Source organism: Heloderma suspectum, chromosome 4 (genome assembly GCF_057233095.1).
Source record: "Heloderma suspectum isolate Gila_16-S chromosome 4, 16-S_ref, whole genome shotgun sequence".
Classification (NCBI taxonomy): Eukaryota; Metazoa; Chordata; class Lepidosauria; order Squamata; family Helodermatidae; genus Heloderma; species Heloderma suspectum.
The window spans coordinates 163724364-163750069 of NC_139461.1; the positions used below are offsets into that span (position 1 = coordinate 163724364).

At 45.6% G+C, this 25706-nt stretch overlaps 1 protein-coding gene across 1 annotated transcript in view; it reads left to right on the plus strand.

Moving 5' to 3' along the window:
- ADCY10 (adenylate cyclase 10) overlaps positions 1–19609 on the plus strand; it is a 170279-nt gene extending 150670 nt beyond the window's left edge. The window contains exons 34-37 of the mRNA XM_084851606.1: positions 15327–15444; positions 16141–16336; positions 18080–18268; positions 18780–19609. Of these exons, the coding sequence (XP_084707732.1) occupies positions 15327–15444; positions 16141–16336; positions 18080–18268; positions 18780–18965 (689 nt within the window). The 3' untranslated portion in view covers positions 18966–19609. The remainder of the gene's footprint in view (positions 1–15326; positions 15445–16140; positions 16337–18079; positions 18269–18779) is intronic.
- Positions 19610–25706: the final 6097 nt, after the last annotated feature.

The window sequence follows — 25706 nt, forward strand, 5'->3', positions numbered from 1 at the left end:
AAAAGAGAAAGGAAAGAACCAGCCCCATGCATATTCGAAGGTGTGGAGCTATGCATTTCCACCCCCAGCCCCCATGGTCAGCATAGGGAGAAGCCAAAGGTTAACTCCTCTTGTTCCTTTGCTCTCCCATAAAAGCAGAGATTTCTTGCTCCTCGCCCCATTCCCTCCTCCTGTGCTCAGTGAATTCAGTGGAAGATGCGCCGCCAAGCAGGGGCATAGCTAGGTTCTTAAAAAATCCAGGGCACAGGCCCATAACACACATTTGCATGTCCGAGTCCAAGCGCACCATATATATGCATGTGTGGTCTGTGCATGTGGTGTGATCGCGTGCGCGCGTGTATAGATTACATAATATGTTCATAAGAAGTGTGCACTGACACCCCTGCTTCCACTTCAATTCAGACCCCAAATCAGCATTTTGGAAAACATCCTGCTTCTGCTTGGGCCAATTTCTAGTTGGTCCACTTTAGCTCAGGACCAAACCTGAATCAAAGTTTGGAAAAATGAGTCTTTATGCTTCCTGTTGACTACTGTGTAGGGGCGTACGAAACCACGCTTACCTGGCTCCGCAGGGCTCTGCAGGTGGGGGGAGGCGCTCCATCCCTCCTCCCGGAATCCTGGCTAGCCGGCTCCGCTCCGCAGCCAAGCCGCAGAGCCACCGGCCAGCTCCGGCCACCCGCAGCCGGACATCCGGCTGCTGGGCAGCCCTGTAGGGACGCAAATGGCGGCTGTCGTAGCCGCCATCATTTGCATCCCTGCAGTGAGCTGTGATAGGCTACCGCCATTTGCGTACGCTGGGTTTTTTTCCCCCCTGCCGTGATAGGCTACTTAAATATTTACGTAGCCTATCACGGCAGGGGGAAAACCCCAGCATACGCAAATGGCAGTAGCCGCCGCCATTTGCGTACGCTGGGGTTCCCCCCCCCGCCGTGATAGGCTATGAAAATACTTACGTAGCCTATCATGGCCTCCGCAGGGACGCAACTTCACCGAGATCTGTCGTGGAATTCTCTGACATCCCTACTACTGTGGGAAATTAGAAATTTTGGGGGGGGGAAATCCTGTAACTTCTTTTCTTGGTCAGAACTGGATGATAATTTCAGGCAAGGAAGCCCCGTAGAAGGGGATTACACTTGCCCAATGCCAGAAATATGGGTGCAGGGTACATATTTTGATTTTCTTTTAAAGGGAACTGCCAATAACTGCCAATTTTTATTCTTCGGAAGAATTGGATAAAATTTCATTTCATTTATTTATTTATTTCATTTCTATACCGCCCATTAGCCGAAGCTCTCTGGGCAGTTCACAAAAATTAAAACCAAACGTCACACAATAAAACAATTTAAAATATATAGAACATTAAAACCATAATATAACAATACAACCACAATAAAACCTAGCAGCAGTGCAGGAATTTAAAATACAGATTTAAAGCACCAAAGCTAAAAGTCTAGAAAACTAAAATGCTAAAATGCCTGGGAAAATAAAAAGGTCTTCACCTGGCGCTGAAAGGAATACAATGTAGGTGCCAGGTGAACCTCACTAGGGAACTTATTCCACAGCCAGGGTGCCATAGCAGAAAAAGCCCTCTCCTAGTAGCCACCCGCCTCACTTCCTTTGGCAGGGGCTCACGGAGAAGGGCCACTCAGGATGATCTTAAGGTCTGGGCAGGCACATATGGGAGGAGGCGATCCTTTAGATAACCTGTCCCCAAGCCGTTAAGGGCTTTAAATGTTAATACCAGCACTTTGAATCGGGCCCGGAAATGGACTGGCAGCCAGTGCAGCTGGAAAAGTACTGGCGTAATATGAGCTCGCTGGCCAGTCCCTGTTAACAATCTTGCTGCCCTATTTTGGACCAGCTGAAGTTTCCGGACCATTTTCAAAGGCAGCCCCATGTAGGGTTGGCGGAGAATTTCTCCCCGAAACTTCGGGGGGCCGAGCGCCAATGTGTTCGGCCCCCCGAACAAGTTTCGGGGAGAAATTCTCCGCCCCCCCCGGGACGGGACTTACCTTTGGCGAATGTCCCTCCTGGTGGCGGGTCCGGCCGCCGGTTCATCGGGTCTTCGTCCGGGGCGGGAGCGGCAGCCGGTCTTTCGACCGGCTGCCGCCGCCGCCATTCCAATAAAAGAAAAAAAAAAAACGCTCTTCATAGGGCTTTGTTTCCAGTCCCCTGATCATCTTTGTTGCCCTCCTCTGAACCCTCTCCAGTTTGTCTGCATTAGGGATGGCGTGGGTGCCTGTTTTGGTCCGCAAATCTTTCAGACCACTGGTGCCCATGCCCCCTGGGCACATAGACTTATACGCAAAAAGCACTGTGGATCACCCATATACCCTAGTTTCACACAGATATTTTGTGTATAAGTCTATGGGCAAGCACTGCCAATCACCATGTTTTGTAAAAACATGGTGATCAGGACAGAGACGAACAGGCCTGGGTAAGTTGTGGGCTGCTCACCGAGCGTGGAGTGGGGCTCGACTGCAGCCCAGAGGGGCAGCGAGCAGGGAGAGAGCTCGGAGGGTGCCCAGAGAACTTGAGCTGGGATGTGTTCTCACATCTCTAGTCTGCATCCCTCTTAAAGTGTGGTGCCGAGAGCTGGACGCAGTACTCAAGATGAGGCCTAACCATTGCTGAGTAAAGGGGAACTAGTACATCCTGGGATTTGGAAGCTATGCTTGTATTAATGCAGCTCAAAATAGTATTTGGCTTTTTTGCAGCCACATCACATTGTTGGCTTATGTTCAGCTTGTGATCTACAACAATTCCAAGATCCTCCTCGCTTGTAGTGTTGTTGAGCCAAGTATTCCCCATCTTGTAACTGTGCATTTGGTTTCTTTTTCCTAGGTGCAGAACTTGGCATTTATCCCTATTAAATGTCATTCTGTTGTTTTCTGCCCAGTGCTCCAGCCTATCCAGATCACTTTGAATTTTGTTTCTGGCTACCAGGGTATTAGCTATCCCACCCAATTTTGTGTCATCTGCAAATGTGATAAGCATTCCCTGCACCTCCTCCTCCAAGTCATTAATAAAAATGTTGAAGAGCACTGGGCCCAGGACTGAGCCCTGTGGTACCCCTCTCATCACTTCTCCCCAGTTTAAGAAGAGTCCATTGAAAATGTGTCACAAAATGCCTTTGGGACAAATGCAGGTTTTCACCTGGAAAGGATGGGCTTGCTGTGGAGTGGCAATGTCATCATGTGATATGGATGACTGAGAGTTACAGTAGCACCAGGGCAAGCCTTGCATGTGGATGGACCTTGTTCTATTTTGGGTCTTTGTATGTGGATGGGATATGGGATATAATCATATCCCTGATGAATATACAGTGGAGGTGAGGAATAGATTTCAGGGATTAGACCTGATAGACAGAGTGCCTGAGGAACTATGGACAGAGGTCCGTAACATTGTTCAGGAGGCAGCAACGAAATCCATCCCAAAGAAAAAGAAATGCAAGAAAGCAAAGCGGCTGTCTGATGAGGCTTTACAAGTAGCTCACGAAAGAAGGGAAGCGAAAAGCAAGGGAGAAAGGGGAAGATATACCCAACTGAATGCAGAGTTCCAGAGAATAGCAAGGAGAGACAAGAAGGCCTCTTAAATGAACAATGCAAAGAAATCGAGGAAAACAACAGAATGGGAAAGACTAGAGATCTCTTCAAGAAAATTGGAGATCTCAAGGGAACGTTTTGTGCAAAGACGGGCATGATAAAGGACAAAGAAGGCAGGGACCTAACAGAAGCAGATGAGATTAAGAAGAGGTGGCAAGAATACACAGAAGAACTATACAGGAAAGATCTGAATGTCCCTGATAGCCATGAGAGTGCGGTCACTGAACTTGAGCCGGACATCCTAGAGAGTAAAGTCAAGTGGGCCTTAGGAAGCATTAGTAACAACAAAGCTAGCGGAGATGACAGTATTCCAGCCGAGCTATTTAAAATCCTAAAAGATGATGCTGTTAAAGTGCTGCATTCAATATGCCAACAAATCTGGAACACTCAACAGTGGCCACAAGACTGGAAAAGGTCAGTTTACATTCCAATTCCAAAGAAGGGCAACGCCAAAGAGTGTTCAAACTACCGCACCATTGGGCTCATTTCACATGCCAGCAAGGTGATGCTCAAAATCCTACAAGCTAGGCTTCAGCAGTATGCGAACCGAGAATTACCGGAAGTACAAGCTGGGTTTAGAAGAGGCAGAGGAACTAGAGATCAAATCGCCAACATTCGCTGCATCATGGAGAAAGCAAGAGAATTCCAGAAAAAGTCTATTTCTGCTTCATTGACTACGCTAAAGCCTTTGATTGTGTGGATCACAACAAACTGTGGCAAATTCTTAAAGTGATGGGAGTACCAGACCACCTTACCTGTCTCCTGAGAAACCTGTACGAGGGTCAAGAAGCAACAGTAAGAACCAGACATGGAACAACCGATTGGTTCAAAATTGGGAAAGGAGTACGACAAGGCTGCATATTGTCACCCTGCTTATTTAACTTATATGCAGAGTACATCATGAGAAATGCCGGGTTGGATGAATCAGAGGTCGGAATTAAGATTGCTGGGAGAATTATCAACAACCTCCGATATGCAGACGATACCACCCTAATGGCAGAAAGCGAAGAGGATCGAAAGAGCCTCTTGTTGAGGGTGAAAGAGGAGAGTGCAAAAGCTGGTTTGAAACTCAACATTAAAAAAACGAAGATCATGGCATCTGGCCCCATCACTTCCTGGCATATGGAAGGGGAAGAAATGGAAGCAGTGACAGATTTTACTTTCTTGGGTTCCAAGATCACCGCAGACGGTGACTGTAGCCATGAAATTAAAAGACGCTTGCTCCTTGGGAGGAAAGCTATGGCCAACCTAGACAGCATAGTAAGAAGCAGAGACATCACCTTGCCGACAAAGGTCCGTCTAATCAAAGCTATGGTTTTCCCAGTAGTAATGTATGGCTGTGAGAGCTGGACTATAAGGAAGGCTGAGCGCCGAAGAATTGATGCTTTCGAACTGTGGTGCTGGAGAAGACTCTTACGAGTGCCCTGGACTGCAAGGAGGTCAAATCAGTCCATCCTAAAGGAAATCAACCCTGAGTGCTCATTGGAAGGACAGATAATGAAGCTGAAGCTCCAATATTTTGGCCACCTAATGCGAAGAGAAAACTCCCTGGAAAAGACCCTGATGCTGGGAAAGACTGAAGGCAAAAGGAGAAGGGGACGGCAGAGGATGAGATGGCTAGATAGCATCACGGATGCAATGAATATGAACTTGAGCACGCTCCGGGAGAGAGCGCAGGACAGGAAGGCCTGGCGTGCTATGGTCCATGGGGTCACGAAGAGTCGGACACGACTGAACGACTGAACAACAACAACAATGTGGATGGACTAACAATAATTCTTCTTTGTTGTGCATCCAAACAGGTGGCTACATCATTTGCTGAAGAAGCTGTGGGCAATATGGAATATCTAATTAATCTATTTTTGTGTTTGCTGAATGCATGCAAGGCTTGTGTGTTGTGCTTCTGTGGTGGAACTCATGCTCTGTTTTTCCTCTACGTGCTTTATCAGTCTGAGCTTGTATCAATCCATCCACATTTTTTTCCTGTTCCCTCCACCTCAATTACTCTGAATTCTTTCTATCCAACCATCAGTTTGTCCAGTCCTTTTCTTGACTCCATCCATCCCCACATGGTCCCGTTCCCCTGTTCCCATTACATGCTTATCTGCTTCCTCTATATAAAAAAAAAATCCTTCCTCCTTCAGCTAATGCCCCATCATCTTATATATACTCTTTCTGCCCCAGTTTTCATCCTTCCCTCCACTCCCATCCATCCATCCACTAATCCCCCCTCCAGACACGCACACCTTCTCATCCCTTCATCCTTCCCTATTTCCCTATTTATATTACTCATACCTCTGTCTCTCTCTGTCTCTCTCTCTCTCACACACACACACACACACACACACACACACGAAATTGCCTTATACCAAGGGCCCATCTACATGAGTAATTTACTCTGGCACTGCTGTGTCTCAGAGACATTCGGGTCACATGATACAGCTGCCACTTTGCAGCAACAGTGTGGTTTCCTGCCTGAAAATAAGCATTTTCATAATGGCATTTTGTGCCAGATTTTCTTCTTGCTGCAGCTTCAATGCTGTTCGGACAGAGTGTGCCCTGATTCCCTGAAATAAATTTGGCTCAGTATGGTGGGCATGCTTAGGGGTGTGTTTGAATTTTACGTCACCGCTGTTGGGCTGCCCCTTTGCTTTTGTTTCCCCCACACACACCTCGCTCATTCACAGCTGTGCAGATGTTAATGCTTTGTTTTTCTCCAAATGAGCCTGTGCTTTGGGATGACTGATTTTCCTTTGAAATCTCCACTTCTGCCCTGAAAACAGCCGGCTAAAATTCTCTACTCAGCAGTAATTCTCATTGACTTACACTCTACTTACTCAACATGGAGCAGAGAGGGAAGGCTATTGTTCTGAGGGTTTCTCCACATCAGGTTTTTTTTTATCTCACAACTTTACCAGGGCTTCTGCTTCTGGAATCTTTGCAGGATTAAGATTGGCTCCTTCACACATGCTTCCTGTCCCCCCCCCCCCCCGTGGATTGGCTTTATCTGCAAGTTCTATATGTTTAATTAGACAGCCACTAGATGCCACTAGTTATAGCACCACTTCCTTTTTACATGCTCAAATTCAAACTGCTTCAAACTGCTTCTTTTTATTACCTCATTAATTCCATTTCAAATTAAAGCCATGGAAATGGTTGGAAAGCATGGGAGAGCTGCTGGAGGTTGACAACGGCATGTAAAGGACCCGTAAACATCTGTAAGCAGTCTCAATTGCAGGATAAAAGCCCCATGTAGAGAAGCCCTGAATCTGCACCTATCCAGAGGTGTAGAGCTTCACTAAAAAGGTTAATGAGTGTAAAAGGTGCTTTGCTTTTCCCGAAATGAGCCTGCACTTTGGGATGACTTCTTTTGAAATCTCCACTTCTGCTCTGAGAACAGCTTGGGACACATGTTAACTTGGAAAGAATTCCCATTGACTTCCAGGGAGGAAGGCCTGGGCTGGGGGGCTGCTGAATCCTCCTGCTCCTTCCAGGGAAGGGCCTCTGTGGAGCCTGGGGCACCATTGCTGTGGGAGAGAGGGGAGCTGCGGATCCTCCGTTGCACCCCCCGCTCACGGCCCCCTTGGCCCGGCTGCTCCTGCTGAGCATGCTGCTTGGGGCCGCCGGGAGAGAGGAAGGTGCATGCAGCTGTGCACACACACTCCTCCTCCTCGATCTGGGCATTGACTTTCACTGCACTCAAGAGCGGGGCTGAGAGAAGGGGGGGTCTCGTTGATGCCACAAGGCTCCACCTGTCTGCCACACAAAAGTGGTTGGGGGGGGATGCCCCGCTGTAATTAGCTGCATCTGCCGTGGAAGGAGCAAATCCGATTTCCTGAAAATGTGGTTTAAAACAGAATCGCATTGGAAAGCATCTCCATTTAGATGGCCCCCCAGTCACACCATTGGTCCATCTATATCGTTATTGTCTACACCAGGGGCAAGCAGACTTTAGGCTTGTGGGATGGGAATTATTTTTTCTCAAAGTCAAATATTAGCTAATGATCCTGGGATAGGTGGGTGAGTTCTGAGGGCTTTTCTTCTCTTTCAGAGTATGGCTAGGCTCACTTGCTGGAGTCCGCTGCAGATGTTTGTTATACCATCTGGTTTGGCATGATACATCTTGTTCTGTTTGTTTTCCTTGTGGCATGTTGTGGTCTTGACTATTATGGTTAAACTCTAAAGCTGCAATCCTATATGGACTTATCTAGGATTAAGCTCCATTGAACTCAATGGGACTTACTTCTAAGTAGACATGCATACAATTGTGCTGCAAGTGGATTATAGATGGAGCATCTTGCCTTGCTGTTTTATGGGGTCTGAATTATTATTAGGCCGGCTGGGTTGTATGTGTGACCTGAGTTCTGTAGTAATGGTCTTCAGTGGTGTGGGTAGGCTGTATGATTGGTTGGTTGGTTGGGTGGGTATTATGGGGTTAGGAGGTTGTGTTGGAAATTAGATGTAGTTGGCTCCATCTCCAGTGACCCCTTGGCTCTGCCTCTGGTGATACACTCTCTGCCCCACCAGCCATAGTGGTCACAAGCCATCACTGCATTCCACAAAGTGGGCACCACCATGGAGAACGCCTGCTTCCGATTTGCCACCCGATGGCACTCTGCAGATCACGGAGCAACCAGCCAGACCTCTTCCAATGATCTTAGTGATTGAGTGGATCTATATTGGGGAAAGCAATCTGCTGGGTGACCTGGTCCCAAATGGCTGAGAGTTTTATATGTGAGCAAGAAAACCCTGAACCTGGTTTGGTAGCTAATAGGCGGCCAGTGCAGTTGCTTCAACACCAGTGGCCAGGTGTCCCAGTCAGCATTCTGCACCAGCTGCATCTTCTGGACCAAGCACAAGGGCAGCCCACATAAAGTGCATTACAATAACCTAAATATGGGGTTACCAATGCATGGACCAGTGGCCAGGCTCTCCCTGCCCAGATAATAGGCAAAGTTGGTACACAGAAGTCACTTGGGCTTCTAATAATGACAAAGAAACCAGGAGCACCTGTTCTTTCTAAGGGAGTACAATCCCATCTAGAACAGGCAAAATCCGCAATTCCTATATCTGGGAACCGCCCACCCATAGAGACTCCATCTTGTCAGGATTCAGTATCAGTTTTTTGGCCCTCGTCCAGCCCATTCCTGCAACCAGACACTGGTTCAGAACATGCACGGCCTCTCCCAGTTTAGATGTCACAGAGAAGTATAGCAACCTGAGGATACCCCCCCCCCCCCCGTGGCCAGGTATCCAGAAGAATACCATGGTCAACAGTATCCAAAGTACTGAGAAATCCACTATGGCAGGGATGGAGAACTTTTTTGGCCCAAGGACCAGATTACCACCCGAGGAAATCACCTGGGAGTCATGTGCCAACAGTGGGTGTAGCCATCCCACTCTTGTAACACTCACACACCCAAACCAAGCCATTCACACACACATGCGCTTCCAGCTCCCTCAGCAGATCCAAGTAGATCAGCTGAGGGGGAATATTTTTCTGCTTTCCTCCTCAGCAGATACAATGTAAGTAACCACAGCCACAATGGTGCACTCCATAGGGCATGTGGCTAGGAAGGTGTAGACTGGAGTTTGAGCCAGACTTATGGAAGGGGGAATGCTCCCTCATATCATTTGCATCCCTGGAAAAAAAGCATTCAGGTCAGGGGCAAAGAAAGAGGGATCATCTGGGATGCAAACCCACACGGCATGCACCCCAGACCTAACCACTCAGCCACAGCAGAAGATCGCAAGCACACACATTATAGGGCATTTGGCTCCCTTGTCCCAAGACCCAATACTTGAGTGCAGAGCACAGGCTCCTTGGTTTTAAGGAGCCCAGTTTTTTGAGGCATTTGGATAGATGACTAGAACAATAATGGAAGAAGACTTAGGATGAATCTGGAACAAGGGTTAGAGCCCTTTTTAGGGCCTGCTCCATGGTGGTGAGGTCCGTGAAGTTGTTCTTCTCTACCCTCCATTGCATCAACACAGTTTCATCGAGGAGTTGTTTTGGGTGGTTAAGGATCTATTACATTCTAGACCTCAGGTAGCAAGGAAGAACCCTCAGAAACCTGTTGTGATGAATTTGCAAAACACTTCGCTGATAAAAGTGCTCATATCATCTCCGATTTGGCCTCCACAGTGAGGGTAGATTCTGATAAGACAATTGAGGGAACTCACTTTGTTCAGACCAAGGATGTGGCCAAGCTGCTTGGAGGAGTGAGGTCAACCCCTTGATGTTAGATCCTTATCCATTCCTTTTTAAAATTAAGGGCTTAGTGCAAATGGTGGCAGTGCAACTCCAGGCTTTCTTGGATGAAGGTGATTATTTGGATCTATTCCAGTCTGGATTCAGGTCTGGTTTTGGGATGGAAACAGACTTGGTCACTTTGGTGGATGACCTACACCAGGAACTGGACAGGGAGAGTGCATCCCTGTTGGTTCTGCTGGACCTGTCAGCATCTGATACCATTGACCATCATGTTATCTTTCTGGGATGCTTGCCTGAGATGGACCTGGGGGCACCATTTTTGCAGTGGTTCCGATCCTATTTGGGTGAAATTCCCCAAAAGGCTGTGCTGGGGAACTATAACTCAGCCTTGTGGCAGTTTGATTTATGCATTGAAAACTTTAGCAATACCGATTAGGTTTGATAAATAGAATAAGGATATGACTAGAGATAAATTGACATATAAGATCAGTTTATAAGCAGAGAACAATGCTGGCCCCATTATAAACCTTAAGAGATAAGGGATCCCTTATCTATTATGATTAGTTCAATCCTGATTTCAAAACAGTTTGCCTTGACCCCGTGTGATAAGATCAACCAAAGTAAATCAGAGCTTCTTGCAATAAATATAGAGCAGGGGATTAAAAAAAACCTTGAATCAATGTATTATTTGGTTCAAGTTAGAATGAAAAGGATACAAGATATTTAGGGATTGTGGTGGCAGATGATTTGTCCACTTAAATCAAAGGTCCAAACTACTTTGGACCCTTGATTTTAAAAAATGCAGAAAGATCTTAAACAATGGTCCCCTGGGCACTTATCTTGGATAGCATGCACTACTGAGGTAAAAATGAAGATTCCATTAGTCAATTCCTATACATATTTACTCCTAAGTCATTCTAATTGTTTCTGATGGAACTTACTGCTTGGTGAGTATAGGATTATAGCCTCATTCTGTCTTTAATTATTTGAACGAAACAAATTAATATTGTTCAGTCTTGTTTTAATAAGTTTATTAATAGCAACAAACTGGCTAGCGCTAGAACACCAACTATTATCCCAATGAATTAAACATTCCAGCATAGAGCATTATTATCATGCAGCCTCTCTCATTTCTTTGCACTAATGGTTTTATGGTGAGACTAATTGCTGGGGTATTGAACAGTTCAGAGTAGAAATTGTTTTGTCTTCTTTGATGTGGTTGAAGAAAGATGAATGTGTTACTATGTAATGACATACATAGAGGGGTTATGAAATTATGGACCAAAGCTGAAGTTATGCAGGATGAGTGTGATAGCTCATGAACTGGAATAAGAGGAACAGGTTCCAAATGTCAATTCCTGGTTGGCAACTAGTTTTGCCTGGTCGGCCTCTTTAAATAAGGGTGGAGAGCTGTGCTCTCCCACTTCCTGACCCCAGAGTAGAATATTGGCTATACCACTCTTCTTCCTTCCCTCACCTCCATCCCACACTTACCTCCCTCATTCTCCCCCTCCAGACTGCCTAAATGGCTGGGGTTGAGAGCAGCTGTATGGAAAGGACAGTGTGGGACTGGGGCAAAAGGTGGGGAGATTCAACAAGAGAAAAGGAAACATGCAGGCAGAAGCCTTAAAGATGTCTCCAGGATTCAAAGGGAAAGGCACCAGTGCCTTGCATCTATGTTGTTCCACATGCATATCCTTTGCTCTCTCATGGTCTCTAGTCAGGTTTGCACAGTGAATACCGCTCTTCACTTGTTCTTATCTTTCTTCTTCCCATCGATACAAGATCCCTTTCCAGAAAATGTACAATTCTGCAAAACAGCGTGTAAAAATCTGAGAGAGTTTGTATGTTTATTATTTACTGTGAACTTGGGGGCGGGGGGTTGCTACAAAATATAATAATAATAATAATTTATATCCCGCCTTTTTCCCAATACTGGGACTCAGGGTAGCCTTACAACGTTAAAACTGCTACAATTAAAACCTATAAATAGAAATATAAATGCAACTGTATAAAAGTTAAAAATATAATTAAATCATCAATATTAAAATTGTAAAGATATTAAAACATTAAAAGACAACCAGAACAACAAAAAATGGTATCCATACATCGCATTTTCCCAGGTCCAGACTAGTTATCCCCAAAGGCCTGCTGGAACAAAAAAGTTTTTGCATGCCTGCGAAAACATATCAAGGAGGGTGCCACTCTCGCCTCCCTGGGAAGGGAGTTCCAGAGCCTTGAGGCAGCCACCGAGAAGGCCCTCTCCCGCGTTCCCACCAGGCATGCCTGTGATGATGGCGGGATGGCGAGAAGGGCCTCCCCTGAAGATCTCAGCATGAGCAAGCTCATAGGGGAGAATATGGTCTTTCAGATAACCTGGACCCGAGCCATATAGGGCTTTATAGGACATAACCAGCACTTTGAGTTGTGCCTGGAAACAGACTGGGAGCCAGTGAGGCTATTTTAGCAGGGGAGTTGCATGCTCCCTTTAGCCAGTCAGCAGTCTGTCCGCAGTTCTTTGAACCAGCTGAAATTTCCGAACACTCTTCTGAGGCAGCCCCACATAGAGCGCGTTACAGTAATACAAACGGGATGTAACTAAGGCATGTGTCACTGTGGCCAAGTCAGACATATCAAGGAACGGGCACAGCTGGCGCATGAGCTTTAACTGTGCAAATGCCCGCCTGGCCACCGCTGAAACCTGGGCATCCAGGCTCAGGGCTGAATCCAGAAGTACACCCAAGCTGCGAACCCATGTCTTCAGGGGGAGTGTAACCCCATCTACCTTTCGACTGACCAGGAGCACCTCTGTCTTGTCTGGATTAAGCTTCAATTTGTTTGCCCTCATCCAGTCCATTACTGTGGACAGACACCGGTTCAGCACCCCAACAGCTTCCTTGGAATTAGATGGAAAGGAAAAGTAGAGTTGGGTTTCATCAGCGTACTGGTGACACCGAACCCCAAAACTCCGGACAACCTCCCCCAGTGGTTTCATGTATATGTTAAATAGCATGGGGGACAAAACAGAACCCTGAGGGACCCCACAAGCCAATGGTCAGGGAGTCGAACAGGAGTCCCCCAGCAGCACCTTCTGGGTCCGCCCCTCCAAGAAGGAATGGAGCCACTGCAAAACAGTGCCTCCAAGTCCCATCCCAGCAAGGTGGCCCAGAAGGATACCATGGTCGCTGGTATCGAAAGCCGCTGAGAGGTCCAGCAGAACCAACAGGGACACACTCCCCCTGTCTAGTTCCCGGCGTAGGTCATCCACCAAGGCGACCAAAGCTGTTTCTATCCCATGACCAGGTCTGAAGCCAGACTGAAATGGATCTAGATAGTCTGTCTCATCCAGGAATCTCCGGAGTTGGGAGGCCACCACACGCTCCAATATCTTGCCCAGAAATGGAATATTGGAGACTGGCCGATAATTATCCAATATAGTGGGGTTCAGGGAGGGCTTTTTTTGACAAAGGTCTCACCACCGCCTCCTTCAAGCAGGTTGGAATTCTGCCTTGCCTAAGGGAGGCATTAACCACTCCCCTTACCCACTCGGCCAGTCCACTTCTGGCTGCTTTTATGAGCCAGGAAGGGCAAGGATCTAGAATACACGTGGTGGCTCTCACCTCTCCAAGGATCCTGTCCACATCCTCAGGCTGTACAAATTGAAAAGTATCCAACAACAATGGACAAGCAGGGGCCAACGTTACATCCTCTGGGTCTGTAGCAACTATAGCGTCCAAGTCAGAGCAGATCCGAGCCATTTTGCGTGCAAAGTGCTGAGCAAATTGTTCACAGCGGGCTGTCGAGGGGTTTAAATTATCCTCTTGCGGGCTAACGTGTAAAAGACCCCTAACCACTCAAAACAGCTCCGCTGGATGGCTCTTTGCAGATGCAATAGTAGCAGAAAAAAATATTTTCTTTGCTGCCCGTATCGCCACAAAGTAGGCTTTCAAATAGGCTCTAGCCCATGTTTGATTGGATTCACTCCGAGTTTTCTGCCAACGTCGCTCCAGTCGTCTTCTCCCTCGTTTCATCACTGCCAGCTCCCTAGAAAACCAGGGTGCTGGTACAGCTCCACTTTGTGAGAGAGGACGCTCAGGAGCGATTGTGTCCACGGCCCTGGTCATTTCTCCATTCCAGAGATCGGCCAGGGCTTCGACAGAATCGCCTGCCGAGGCAACAGGAAAATCCCCAAGAGCCGTCAGGAAACCATTCAGATCAGCCTCCTGGGGCGGACCATCTTAATCGGCCCTCCACCCCCGCAGAGGTTCCGAGTGCCAGCAAGTCTAAACCCCACCAGGTAGTGATCTGTCCATGACAACGGAACTATAGAGAGTTCCTCCACGCTCAGATCACTATCACCCCATCTAGCACAGAAAACGAGGTCCAGAGTGTGCCCAGCAGCATGGGTGGGGCCAGATACCTTCTGGGACAGACCCATGGTTGTCATGGCAGACATGAAGCTCCTGACAGGGCAGCCTCAGCATGGACGTTGAAATCCCCCAGCACAACAAGCCGAGGGGTCTCCAACACCAACCCTGAGACTACCCCGGCTAGCTCAGGAAGACAGACTGCTGAGCAGCGGGATGGAAGGTACACCAACAGAATCCCTATTCTGTCCTGGGCACCCACCTTCAAATACACACACTCGAACCCAGCAGACTGCGGTATAGGGCACCTGGTAAGGGGGATCGAATCACGATAGATCACTGCCACTGCCACTCCACCTCCCCACCCCCCAGGTCTTGCCTGCTGCTGAACAGAGAACCCAGGAGGGCAGAGCTGAGAGAGATTAACCCCCCCCAGCTTCGTCCAGCCAGGTCTCTGTAATACAAGCCAGGTCAGTGCGCTCATCCAGGATCAAGTCCTGGATAGCAGTTGTTTTACCATTCACTGACCTGGCATTCAGCAGCAGCAGTTTCAACCCAGGGGGTTTGTTGCCAAAGGCCTCTTGGCACTTTTTTTAGAGTTTGCGCATTAAGGGCTCAAAACAGAAGAGTATTGTACACTATGCTGCAGGGAACATTTGAACAAAGTCTCCAGGGGCCCCATTCATGCACATGGCTAATTAAAGAGAACCCAGAGATGAGTATCATGTATTGCTCCACCTTCCCTGTCCTGCCTACAGCCACCTTTTTGCCACACCATCTAAATGGTTCAGGTGGACATCCCTTGAAACACACAATTGTGTGTGTGTCCATATCCCCATCAGATCAGGGGATTGTACACATTAAGCACTGCAGGAGAGATAGGAATGTGAGGCAGGGCCACAGGGCAGGCATGATCTCATTGCTCCAATGTGCATTGAGACTATCTCCTTTGCCATACATGTTATTAGGTGCTACGAATAGCCATCAGTGAGTTCCATTAGGTTCCTCCCCAAACTAGTTATCTTCCAACCTGTTTACCATGCTTTGTCCACCATGTAACTTTTGAACATTTGACCATCTCAGACTTCTACTGTAGTTACAGGCAAGGAGTCCTGCTTACTGGTATGTTCTGTTTTGCAGGTTTTTCATTTAAGCCGTTTCAGCACTGCCTGGACTTTGTTCTCTCCAATGAAACAAACTGTATCCTGATGTCCCAAAACAACATCATGCTTGGCCTGTATTCCTCTTTGGCCATTTGGTAACATTTAGCAGTTTGTGTTTCTCATCTCAGTCCTAGGGGTGCTGGGCCACCATAACATTGCGGCCTGTGTTCTTGCGTTGGCACTGTGAGCTGACACAGGCAAAACACCCGCTTGCACCACAAACAGACGGACACAGGCACATACACCAAAAACAAAAGACACGGATCCCCGGCAAATCACCCTCCACACTACACCAAAACAAACAAGCAAGCAAGTACACGCAACAAAACAAACAGGCAAAGCAAAAAACAAAAAAACACACACATGCCAGGCAACACACATACACACTCTCCATCCCCCACCCCGCGAGTCCCCCAGGATGCTCCCCTCCTCTCCCCCAGCTTACCTTTATTTCTGAGTGCACTTCAAATGAAGTGCTGAGCTGCAGCCACCTACCATTTTTATTTTCTTGGAAATAAAGATAGCTGGAGGATGGTACACCACTTTGCAGCATGCCAGCTTCCCAGGTTTTTAATTTTGGAAAACTCTTCAAAAAACAACAACCCAAAAACAAAAATCAGGAGGGGCAGAAAGCCTGGTGGGTGCCAATGGAGATGTCCACGGACACATTGGTGCCTGGGGAACACCAGCTCTGATGTCCTTTCATGCTGAAAACTGGAGCTGAGAACTTGCATGCATGAAGAAAGGGAAGGGCTCAGTCTCCTCCTGACTGGGGAACGTTTGTCTTATAGGTTTGCTAGACTTCAACTTTGGGATCATTTCAAAGAGCCATTTGAGCAGGCACGAAGGCTGGTGAGGAGAACAAGTGCTTCGCTCTATGCTAACCACGGATTCTGCAAGTTTGTGGAGTGCGAGGCTTTGTTGCTGAGAAAATATATTGAGGAAATGCCTGACAAGGCTCGTGACATGCGCAACAAGATAGCAAAGGTGAGGGGTTTGTAGGTGGGACTTGAGGCAATTTTTTTTTAATTGACGCTGAACCTTCACCCAAAAAATGGATTTCAGGGCAGAAATACACAAAAAGAAAATATTCAACCTTTGCCCTTTCTTTCAGCAATTCTTCCTTCAGAAGCTTGTGTAGCCAGCTGTGTCTAGTTCTCCTCCACAGACAGAAAGGTCGCTCCTGACAGCCCAGCTACCACCTATTCCCTTTATATCTGGACTCCAGTACCTCCCTCCCCAAAGAGGCTCTCAAACACTAACAATGTATTTCTCATCAAATGGAAGGGTCTTTGCTTCTCAATGCATGCTGCTTAACATCTCTGATTCATTTGGCACAATCAGTTATTATTGTACCCTGCCCTGAGATCCACTGTATAGGGTGGGCTGGAAATGTTATGCTAAATAAATGCATACATAACCCTCCTTGCCATTTGCCTCCCTTCCTATGAGTCCATGATTCTCCTCTTCCAGACAGCTTATTTAAGGTCTTCTTTGGAGGTGCTACTTTTTCTCACCTCCCCCTTTCTTTGTTTCTGAATCTCTCAGGGTTTTGATTTTTTCCCCTCCTGGGAATCCTTTCCAACTGTCTTGAGTTCTGATACTACCTCTATGTTCATTACAGACTTTATTTCTCTTTATCTTACTTTTTCCTACCAAACCTGCATTTCCAACTCTTTCTATAATGAAAGAGATAACACTCTGAATAGCATCCTGTGAGGAAACTAACTTGCTTTTTTGCACTTCCACTTCTGTTACCAAGATGTATTTTTTTAAACTTGGACTTATTTTTTTTACTTCTTCCTCCATTCTGCACCCTAAACTGTATTTATTGGCAAGTACTGTCATTTGTATCTCATGCCCTGCCTTATTGCTAACATTCGCTCTCTCCTTTCAGTCTGAACTGCCAGCACCTCTATCCATGCTCCTGCCCTCTCTCTCTGTGGCTACTCCAGTTTCTTCTCACCTGTGTTGAAATGCTGCCTCATTTCTCTCACTGGCTTCAATTACTACTACTTAGGGATGTACAGATTTTGTTAAATTCATGGATTGCCAGTCATCTTTTGTTCCAGTGTCTGCTTATTGATGAGAATTGCGTTCCACTTGTGCTAATGCAGAGTAGCGCAAGTGCGTGTTTTTGCAAATCCCCCCCCCCAAACACAAAAAAAACATCCGCAAGTCCATGCAACTCCAAAAAAGCCAGCCTGTTATGGAATCCACAGGTTGGATTCACAGAAATCCAAACTCATTTGAATTTGTCTCTGACATCCCTACTGCAGTACAACTACCACTGCTATCACCGTTGTACATGGTGCTGTACAGATGACATAACCAAAAGGACACGTCTGTGACCTGACAATCTTACAATCTAAAACAAAAGGAGATGAGGGAAGGGAGAAGCAACATTTTGGGTTCTTCCAGACAAGGCTTGCATTGTGCCTCACGACTTGCCTCACTCACAGAATTTTACGGGGTGTCCAGACAACTTTTTCATTTGCAACCCTCCCATATTTTCCCATTGCTTCTTCCATCTTTTTTACCAGAAAAAAATCTGTTAAGGCGAAAAAGATGGAAGAGCTACCTGATGCCTTTTGGTTGGAGCCCTCCATCTGGAAGCACCCTTTGTCTTTACCTTCTAGTTTCCTCATGATGGCTGTCTCACTCAACCTCTTACCTTGTCTCTGTTTACATTCCTGACTCTGCTTGACATGACTTTGTTGCTCTCATTAGAATTTGGAGCAGGTAATGACTCAGTGTTCCACAAGTCCAGTCTACTATGCCAGGGTTTACCACATGAAGGCCTATGTCCAACTGATGCTTGGGCATGACGAACCCAGCCAAAACTTTCTTGAGAAGGCATTCCAGAACAGTGAGATATATGGAAACCATTTGGAGAGATCCTGGCTGGAGATTAGCAAGGTAAGGTCTTGAGAACTGATCACCAATCAGGAAATACTTTCAACTCTGGATAGCAGACTGAGACATCCTAGGATAATATGGAGGATATAGCAGATTGGGAGCTAAACTAAATGGCGCTAAACTACCTTTTAAAAGGTCTGGCCTCAAATTGGACCCTTCTTCCTATGAAAAGATTGGCATGGCTGGCTGGTGAGAGAGTGCTTACTAATTTATATCTTAAAAAAAAAAAAACACTCTACCCCAAAAGACTCAGTTTAGGTAACAACATTTAAAACCAATTCTGTAAGTTATTAAACATCATGGTAGCTGAGTATTTCCCATCAACCAAATGGTGCAAGTCAAAGTGGCTCTTTTATGACTGCATCAAGATTCCAGTGTGTCGTGCTTGACAACTAGCAACAGTACAGAGCATATAGTTGTAGCCCCTTGTTCCCCTTCTCTTCAAAAATCTCCCAAACTGGCTCCCTCCAGTCATGTTCTGAGCAGTTGTCCATCTTCTCATTTCTCCTAGGAGTGGTGGTTCACTGGAAGATGCCCCATGGAAGACTGGTGGTTAAAAACAGCTCCAAATTTCCCTGTGTGGAAAGTAGGAAGGACAAGTTCAGAAATGGGAGGCTTCCATAAAAACAAGTATTTGCTGAAGGTGCCAGAATTAGACATAGATAATCCATTCCCAGAATTTACTCCAGACCACTAGAATGAAAAAAATTCTGAAGTGTCCAATGCCAGGAAATCCCCTCTGCAAGAAACTCTTGTGCATCAGTTCTCTTCTGCAAACTCCATCATCTGGCCTTTCTGCTCCATATTTCCATCTGTTATCTATTTCAGGTGGATAGCATGTAATTAAAGACCTTTCATCCCTTAAAGTCTTGAGGCAGAACACTATCGTTCAGCGTCAGTGATATTAATTTTATGAAATCTTTGAACGTTGGTCATATATGTTAAAAGGTATTTTCGTACTTTCTATTCCACAAAACCCAAATCCACATCTAACAGAATCTTTATGTGGAGGGAAATAAATACCAGCTGATATTTTACAGGTTAAGATTGCACGTCCTCACATTTTAAAGTGCATTGTACACTGCCAGCCGTAATGCTGGGCAGCTGCAGCTAATCATGCTCCTTGCCATGTGCTGATGAGGTGAAATAACTTTTATAATTTCCACTTCAAACATGCTGGTGTGTGCTCCCATGCCCACATGGCATAAAATCCATGGCATGAAGATCAGTGCTAACATACTGCAAACTATCCAATGCAGATTTTGATGGGGAGACCAAGGCACTGGGGTAAAAATTAGCTTTCTCAAAGGAACATTTTAATGGCTTAGGCAAAGTAAATCCAAAGAAAAAATATTGTTCCATGCTCCACACATCCCCAAGTGTTGCAGGCCCAGTTCCTTTTGACTTATGGCATTTTAAAATTTTGCTTTATAGAAGTAGAACGTTACGTAAGTGGAGGCAAAAAGGTAGTACTATCGAGGCAGCACACCACTACTCCACATCAGAACCCCAGAGAAAAAGGCCCCCACGTGCCATCAGTAACTCACAGCTCTCTCTGTTTCTCCCCTCAGCTGGAGGGATGTCACCTTTCCCAAGTACTGATGGGTATCTCCTAATCATTAACTCTCATCAGAAGACTATTCTGACCTATTAATCATCAATCTGCTTAACAAGGGAATGGCCACTCAGAAGCTGGAGCAGTATTTAAAAAGTAGGAACAGGTAGTCAGTAAAAATAATCCGGATTAAATAAAAATACTGATTGAAGTCAGAACAACAGTGATGATGAAACATACCTTATACAGCTCTCTGGTGCTAGATGGGATTTCTGATACCTCCATCCAGTCCTTATTTATTTATTTCATTTCATTTCTATACGCCCAATAGCCGAAGCTCTCTGGGCAGTTCACAAAAATTAAAACCAAACAACACACAATAAAACAATTTAAAATATATAGAACATTAAAACCACAATATAACAATACAACCACAATAAAACCTTTCCTTGTTACTCATATATTTGGGAACACACACACACACACACACACACACACACACACCACTCCCAAAAGATATTTCTAATGACAGGATTCACACTTTTCATCTATGACAGGCAGAATTAGGGCCAAACTAGATGTGACATAAGAGTTCTGTGACCAGGATCGCTTATTGAGGGAGATGGGGGATTAGAGATGTACAATTTCCAGAAATGTTGAGGCCATGGGAAAAACCTGGATTTTTTCCTGGGGTTTTTGGAAAAATTGACAGATCTAAAGTCACTTTGTTGCTTTAAGACAGCCTTCCCCAACCTGGTGCCATCCAGATATTTTGGACTTCAGCTCCCATCAGCCTTAGGCAGCATGGCCAATGCTCAGGAATGCTGGGCACTGTAGTCCAAAACATCCAGAGGGCACCAGGTCGGGGAAGGCTGCTTTAGGAACATAAAGCAGCTTTTCTCTTCCTAAAGTTATTTTATGTATGACTTAGGGTGCAATGCTATGGCTGCTAGACAGCAGCTAGATGGCCATAGGATTTTTCAGTTTTCTGAAACTGACTTCGGAGCCAGCACTCCAAGGTCGGTTCCAAGATAACCGCCTCCCCGTCCTCTCCCCTGCTGCCTCATAAGTGGTGTGGCTCGTCCGTGGCTCCATGCTCAGAAGAGCGGTGCGGAGTAGGGGGAAAGTGGGCATTCCTGGGGGTGGGGAGGGGATGGCAGAAGTGCTGGTATGATGCTTCCTATGTGTTGTCTGGCCTCCCCTGCCCCACTCCAAGCCGCCCCAGCTAGACAGCCGAAATTGGCCATCAAGCCTCAAATGCAGGGCAGCTGGAGTGCAGAGGAGAGGATCCCCTCTGCACTCTGCCTGCCCTGCATTGGATAGTCAGTAGCCTCCGAGTTCAGAGGCAGCCGACTATCCCCACAGGACTGTGCCCTTAGTTTGTTCAAAAAAGTATCATTATATTTTAAAACTTTTAAAAGTAAACTCAGTAAATTTGTAATTATCGTCTGAATAGGTTAGAGCTACATTAAATGACTGCTACAGCATCAGAAACACAGGACTCACAAAACCCAAGCGGTCAAGAATGCACAGTGGTGACTCTACTCATATGTTGGGAAACTGAGCATAAATGTCTATCAGTAAAATATACTTTAGAGAAATAATTTTAATAAGGAATGAAAGAACGAACTATGTTGGGAATCTTATAGACAGGATTAAAAAACATATATTTTCCCCCATGGCTTCATTATTTCCAGAAATGTAACAACGCTATTCTTTCTATAAAAGTGTTCTTATGACATTGTTTTTAGCAACCATTTTAGGGGAAGTAAAGGCTGGATAACAATCTATAAATGCTTTGTCTTAAATTCTAAAATAACATATTTCATTATCCAAAGCTGTTCAATTTCTCGAGAAAAAAACAAGAACTGTCCTTGGAAAAAAACCAGTCCCCCCTGCCCCCGCAATGTTTCTGTTTTTTTTCTGGGCCGTCACATCTCTAGAAAAGATAAATGCTGCCTTGGGGTGGTGGTGGTATGGTGCTAGGGGAAGGAGTTAACCCTCTCTCCCATGCTATTTTTCCCTATGCAAGTCCCTCACCCCACACTGCAAAGCAGGTATTTTTCTTGTGGAGGAAACATACATATCAATAGATTTCCATTGCCATACAAAACTACTTTTGTATTCCATAGCATTAAGGGCCTGATCACCTTGGTTTCACTTTGGATTGGACCCAGACTCTGGATAGTGTGGGATTTGATCTGATATGAATCTGTGCAATGGGGAAAATCCCAGACCCAGGTTAAAAACCCTGGTTTTGCCATTGTCTGTGACATTCCTATTCATGGACAAGGTTTTAATTGAATATGCTACTGATTTTGTTCACCACTTTGTTTCAGCATTACCATGCCCTTGATGTTTCCATGTAACTGCATTTCCCAGTGCATCTGGCACCTGGCCAGAGAAGAGAGATGTTGCTCTATTCTTCCCTCCCACCACCGCCAGTGCAGCAAAGAAGCTACTGGGCGACAGAGTTTCACTTTTTCTATGGCTCAGATTAAAATCCAAGCAGGAACTGAATTGTCAGAGCTGAAATGTTCTCCTTGTATATATGTACGTTACGAGCAACTGAGCCATTATGAACCAGGAACCAGGAAACTTGGTGTAATCCATTGCCTTCTGATGTGCATGTATATGAGTTTCTTCTTCTACATATTTTGTTCCCTGTTGTACATGTTGCTTTTTATCGAACAGCAGGGAGTCTCTTTATTTCCATTTGACATGACTGGACAATATTTGCAGGGTAAAGAAACTTGCAATAGGGTCTTCCATGTCTTTCTAATTCCTAGGAGCATCTCTACACCAGCCTAAAATCCCACATTTAAAAGGGGGCTTCCTGCTTCCATTTTAAATGCAGGATCACAACCAACTCCCTTTACACATGCTTCCTTTCCCCCCACCCCTTCCCCCCTTATCTGAGTCTTCATATGTTTCATTGGTCCAGCTCCCTTTCTTGCGCCGTTTCCTTTTTCATGGAGGGAACTCAAGCGGAACACAAGCAGGGTAATTTGATAGCTCATTATCCGCGATCTATTTAAAAATGGAATACGGGTCATTTAGTGCGGGAGACACCCTGGAGGTTGACAATGTCACCTAAACAGCCCACAAACTTCTGTGAGTGAGCAATCTCAATAGCAGGATAAAAGCTCGGTGTGAAGAAGCCCTATATCACAACAGTCCTGGAGTGGCATGAGAAGACATCACGGAGTTTACCTGCAAGTAAGCCAGAACTGGGCTTGGTTGGGCTGCATCATGGATGACCACAGCTGATACAACGGTGACACCTTGTGGCTGCGGCAATTCAAATCTAACCTTTTTTGGAATATTATACCCAGTTCACAGCCACAGATTGTACTAATCATACTAGGAAAATAATTCTGCCTGTAAAACTCAAATAAGTAATGCTCTTGAAACTTTACCTGCATAGTTTGCTTGTAACCTAGTTGGCAAAGATGATCCCATGTTCCTGGTACACTGGATGGCCCCTATGTCAAAGTTAATGAGAACATGACATAGTCTCATCCAGCAGCAGAGTTAACAATGCTGACAGATAAAACAAAGTAAGCCATTCTGCTCCATAACAAAAACTCCAAAATCCATGGTCAGGCAATACTTTTGTTAGGACCAACCGAATATGCATGATATTGTGGGCAAGCTTTTGAGATCTCCAGATCTCTTTATCGGGCAAGATGTCACAAAAAGCAGAGGTGGGGGAAGGCTACACTGATTTTGAAATGAAGTCTGTATGGTCAGAGTCTTAAAACAGAATGGAGAAAGAGTCACAGGCTTATGTGGATTAGATTCTACTAGGATTCAAGTTACACCCTAGGACTATTGGGACAAATAAACACATAATAGCTAATTGCCCCATTTTTGAAAATACAAAATTCAGTATTTACTGAATTGTCTCCAACCACAGTCAAAACACACAGCCTCCTTGGTAGGCAGAGAGAACGAAAGTAAAGAGAAACATAGCAGTATTTATATTAGCAAAGCTAGAAATTAGCTTAGTTCTACGTGTAACTTGAAACCTGCATGACACTCACAATTTTGTGCATATTTAGTTGATCCTAATAAAACTGTTGCCTAACTGAATTTTGGAACACTGACACACCTGCAGCAGCCCTGGAAACTCCATCACCACCACCACTACCACCACCCTGTTGGCTGCTGCTAATGCCCACACATTAACCATGTATAGAATGGCACAAATCAATATACAGCGACAGCTAAGTGACTCAAGGTGCTTCCAGAGGTGCTGCTAGCGCTACCAATGAAAAGGCATTGTGCAGCTATTCCATCTTTTTTTTAATGGATTATCTGTGATGAGAGGAAAGATGGAAGCAGCAGTGGAAAAACACAGGAGGGTTACAAGTTTTGGTTGATTGATTACATGTATATCCCACCTTTTTTCCTCCTGCAAGGAACCCAAAGTGGCTTATATGGTCCTCCGCTTCTCAATTTTATCCTCACAAGAACCCTGTGAGGTAGGTTAGGCTGAAAGTCAGCGACTGGCCCAGTCACCCAGCGAGCTTCATGGCCGAGTGGGGACTAGAACCTGGATCTCCCAAGTCCCAGTCTAGCCTCTAACCGCTACACCACACTGGCTCTTAGTTGAAGATGACATCGTCTGGAACCCTGTAAAGTTCTGTGAAAGAGGAAGCGCAATAGTGCAATAAAAGCTTTGTCTGGAAGCACTATTACTGCACGCATTGAGATTCTGGCATGCTTTCTGAGGGTGCTTCCCTACAGAGGGCTCCTAGCGCCACCAACCAGAAGGCATGGTCAGCTGGTTCATCTTTCCCTCTTTAATCATTTTTTGGGGGTGCTTCCTGATGATGATTTCATGGCAGTATTGCCCTGCCTCAATCATGGAAATTTAGGGGGGGAGGGTCCAGATGTCATCTACTTGTGACCCTCCAATCTTTTCTTACAGTTTCTTCCATCTTTTCCCTTAATGCAGAAAATCAGTAGAGGAGAAAAAGAAGGAACATAATGCACAATGCTGTCTGACTGCTAGCGCTAGTAGCCTTCTATCTGAAAGCACCTTATGTGGTAAGAAAAAGATGGTAGAAGCTGGGAAAACATGGGAGGGCTACAAACAGAAGATGACATTGTCTGGATCCTCAGTAAGTTTCTGTGAATACGACAGGGTTATTTCACAATAAAAGCCTTGTCTGGAAGCATCGCAAAATGCAGTCTTGGAAAGGAACTCTGGCAGGAGCTTAAAAAGCCCACCTCAAAACAAGTGGTAATAATGCTTCCATTTGTGATCTATTTCCCATGCCTTTCAAATAATCAATAAAACCACTAGCTGTACAATTATTTTTAATGCCAGTTTAGCGATCTGCAAAACATGTATCAAAACATTTGTAATACTGTGTGTATAATCACCTGGGCAGTGCAGTCTTATGTTGCTGCTATTCCACTAGCCCACCAATGTTGGCATAGTGTAGTCAGCACCCTATGCAGTCACAGCAGCAAAGTTTAAAAGAAAGCAAGACCACTTTAAATGACAACATAGTAATACTTTCAGACACTATTTAAAGTATTTATGGCAATATCACTATATAAGGTCACTAGCAGAAGGAAGCATGGACAGGGGAACATCAATTTATTTATTTATTGCATTTCTACCCCGCCTTTTTTCCTCTTGCAAGGAACCCAAGGTGACTTACATTATCCTCCTCCTCTCCATTTTATCTTCACAACAACAACCCTGTGAGGTGGGTTGGGCTGATAGTGTGTGACTGGCCCAAAGTCACCCAGTGAGCTTCCGTGGCCGAGTGGGGACTAGAACCCAGATCTCCCGGCTCCCAGTCCAACACTCTCGCCACTACACCACACTGGCTCTGTGGGTGACAAAACCAGGCCCCAATATAC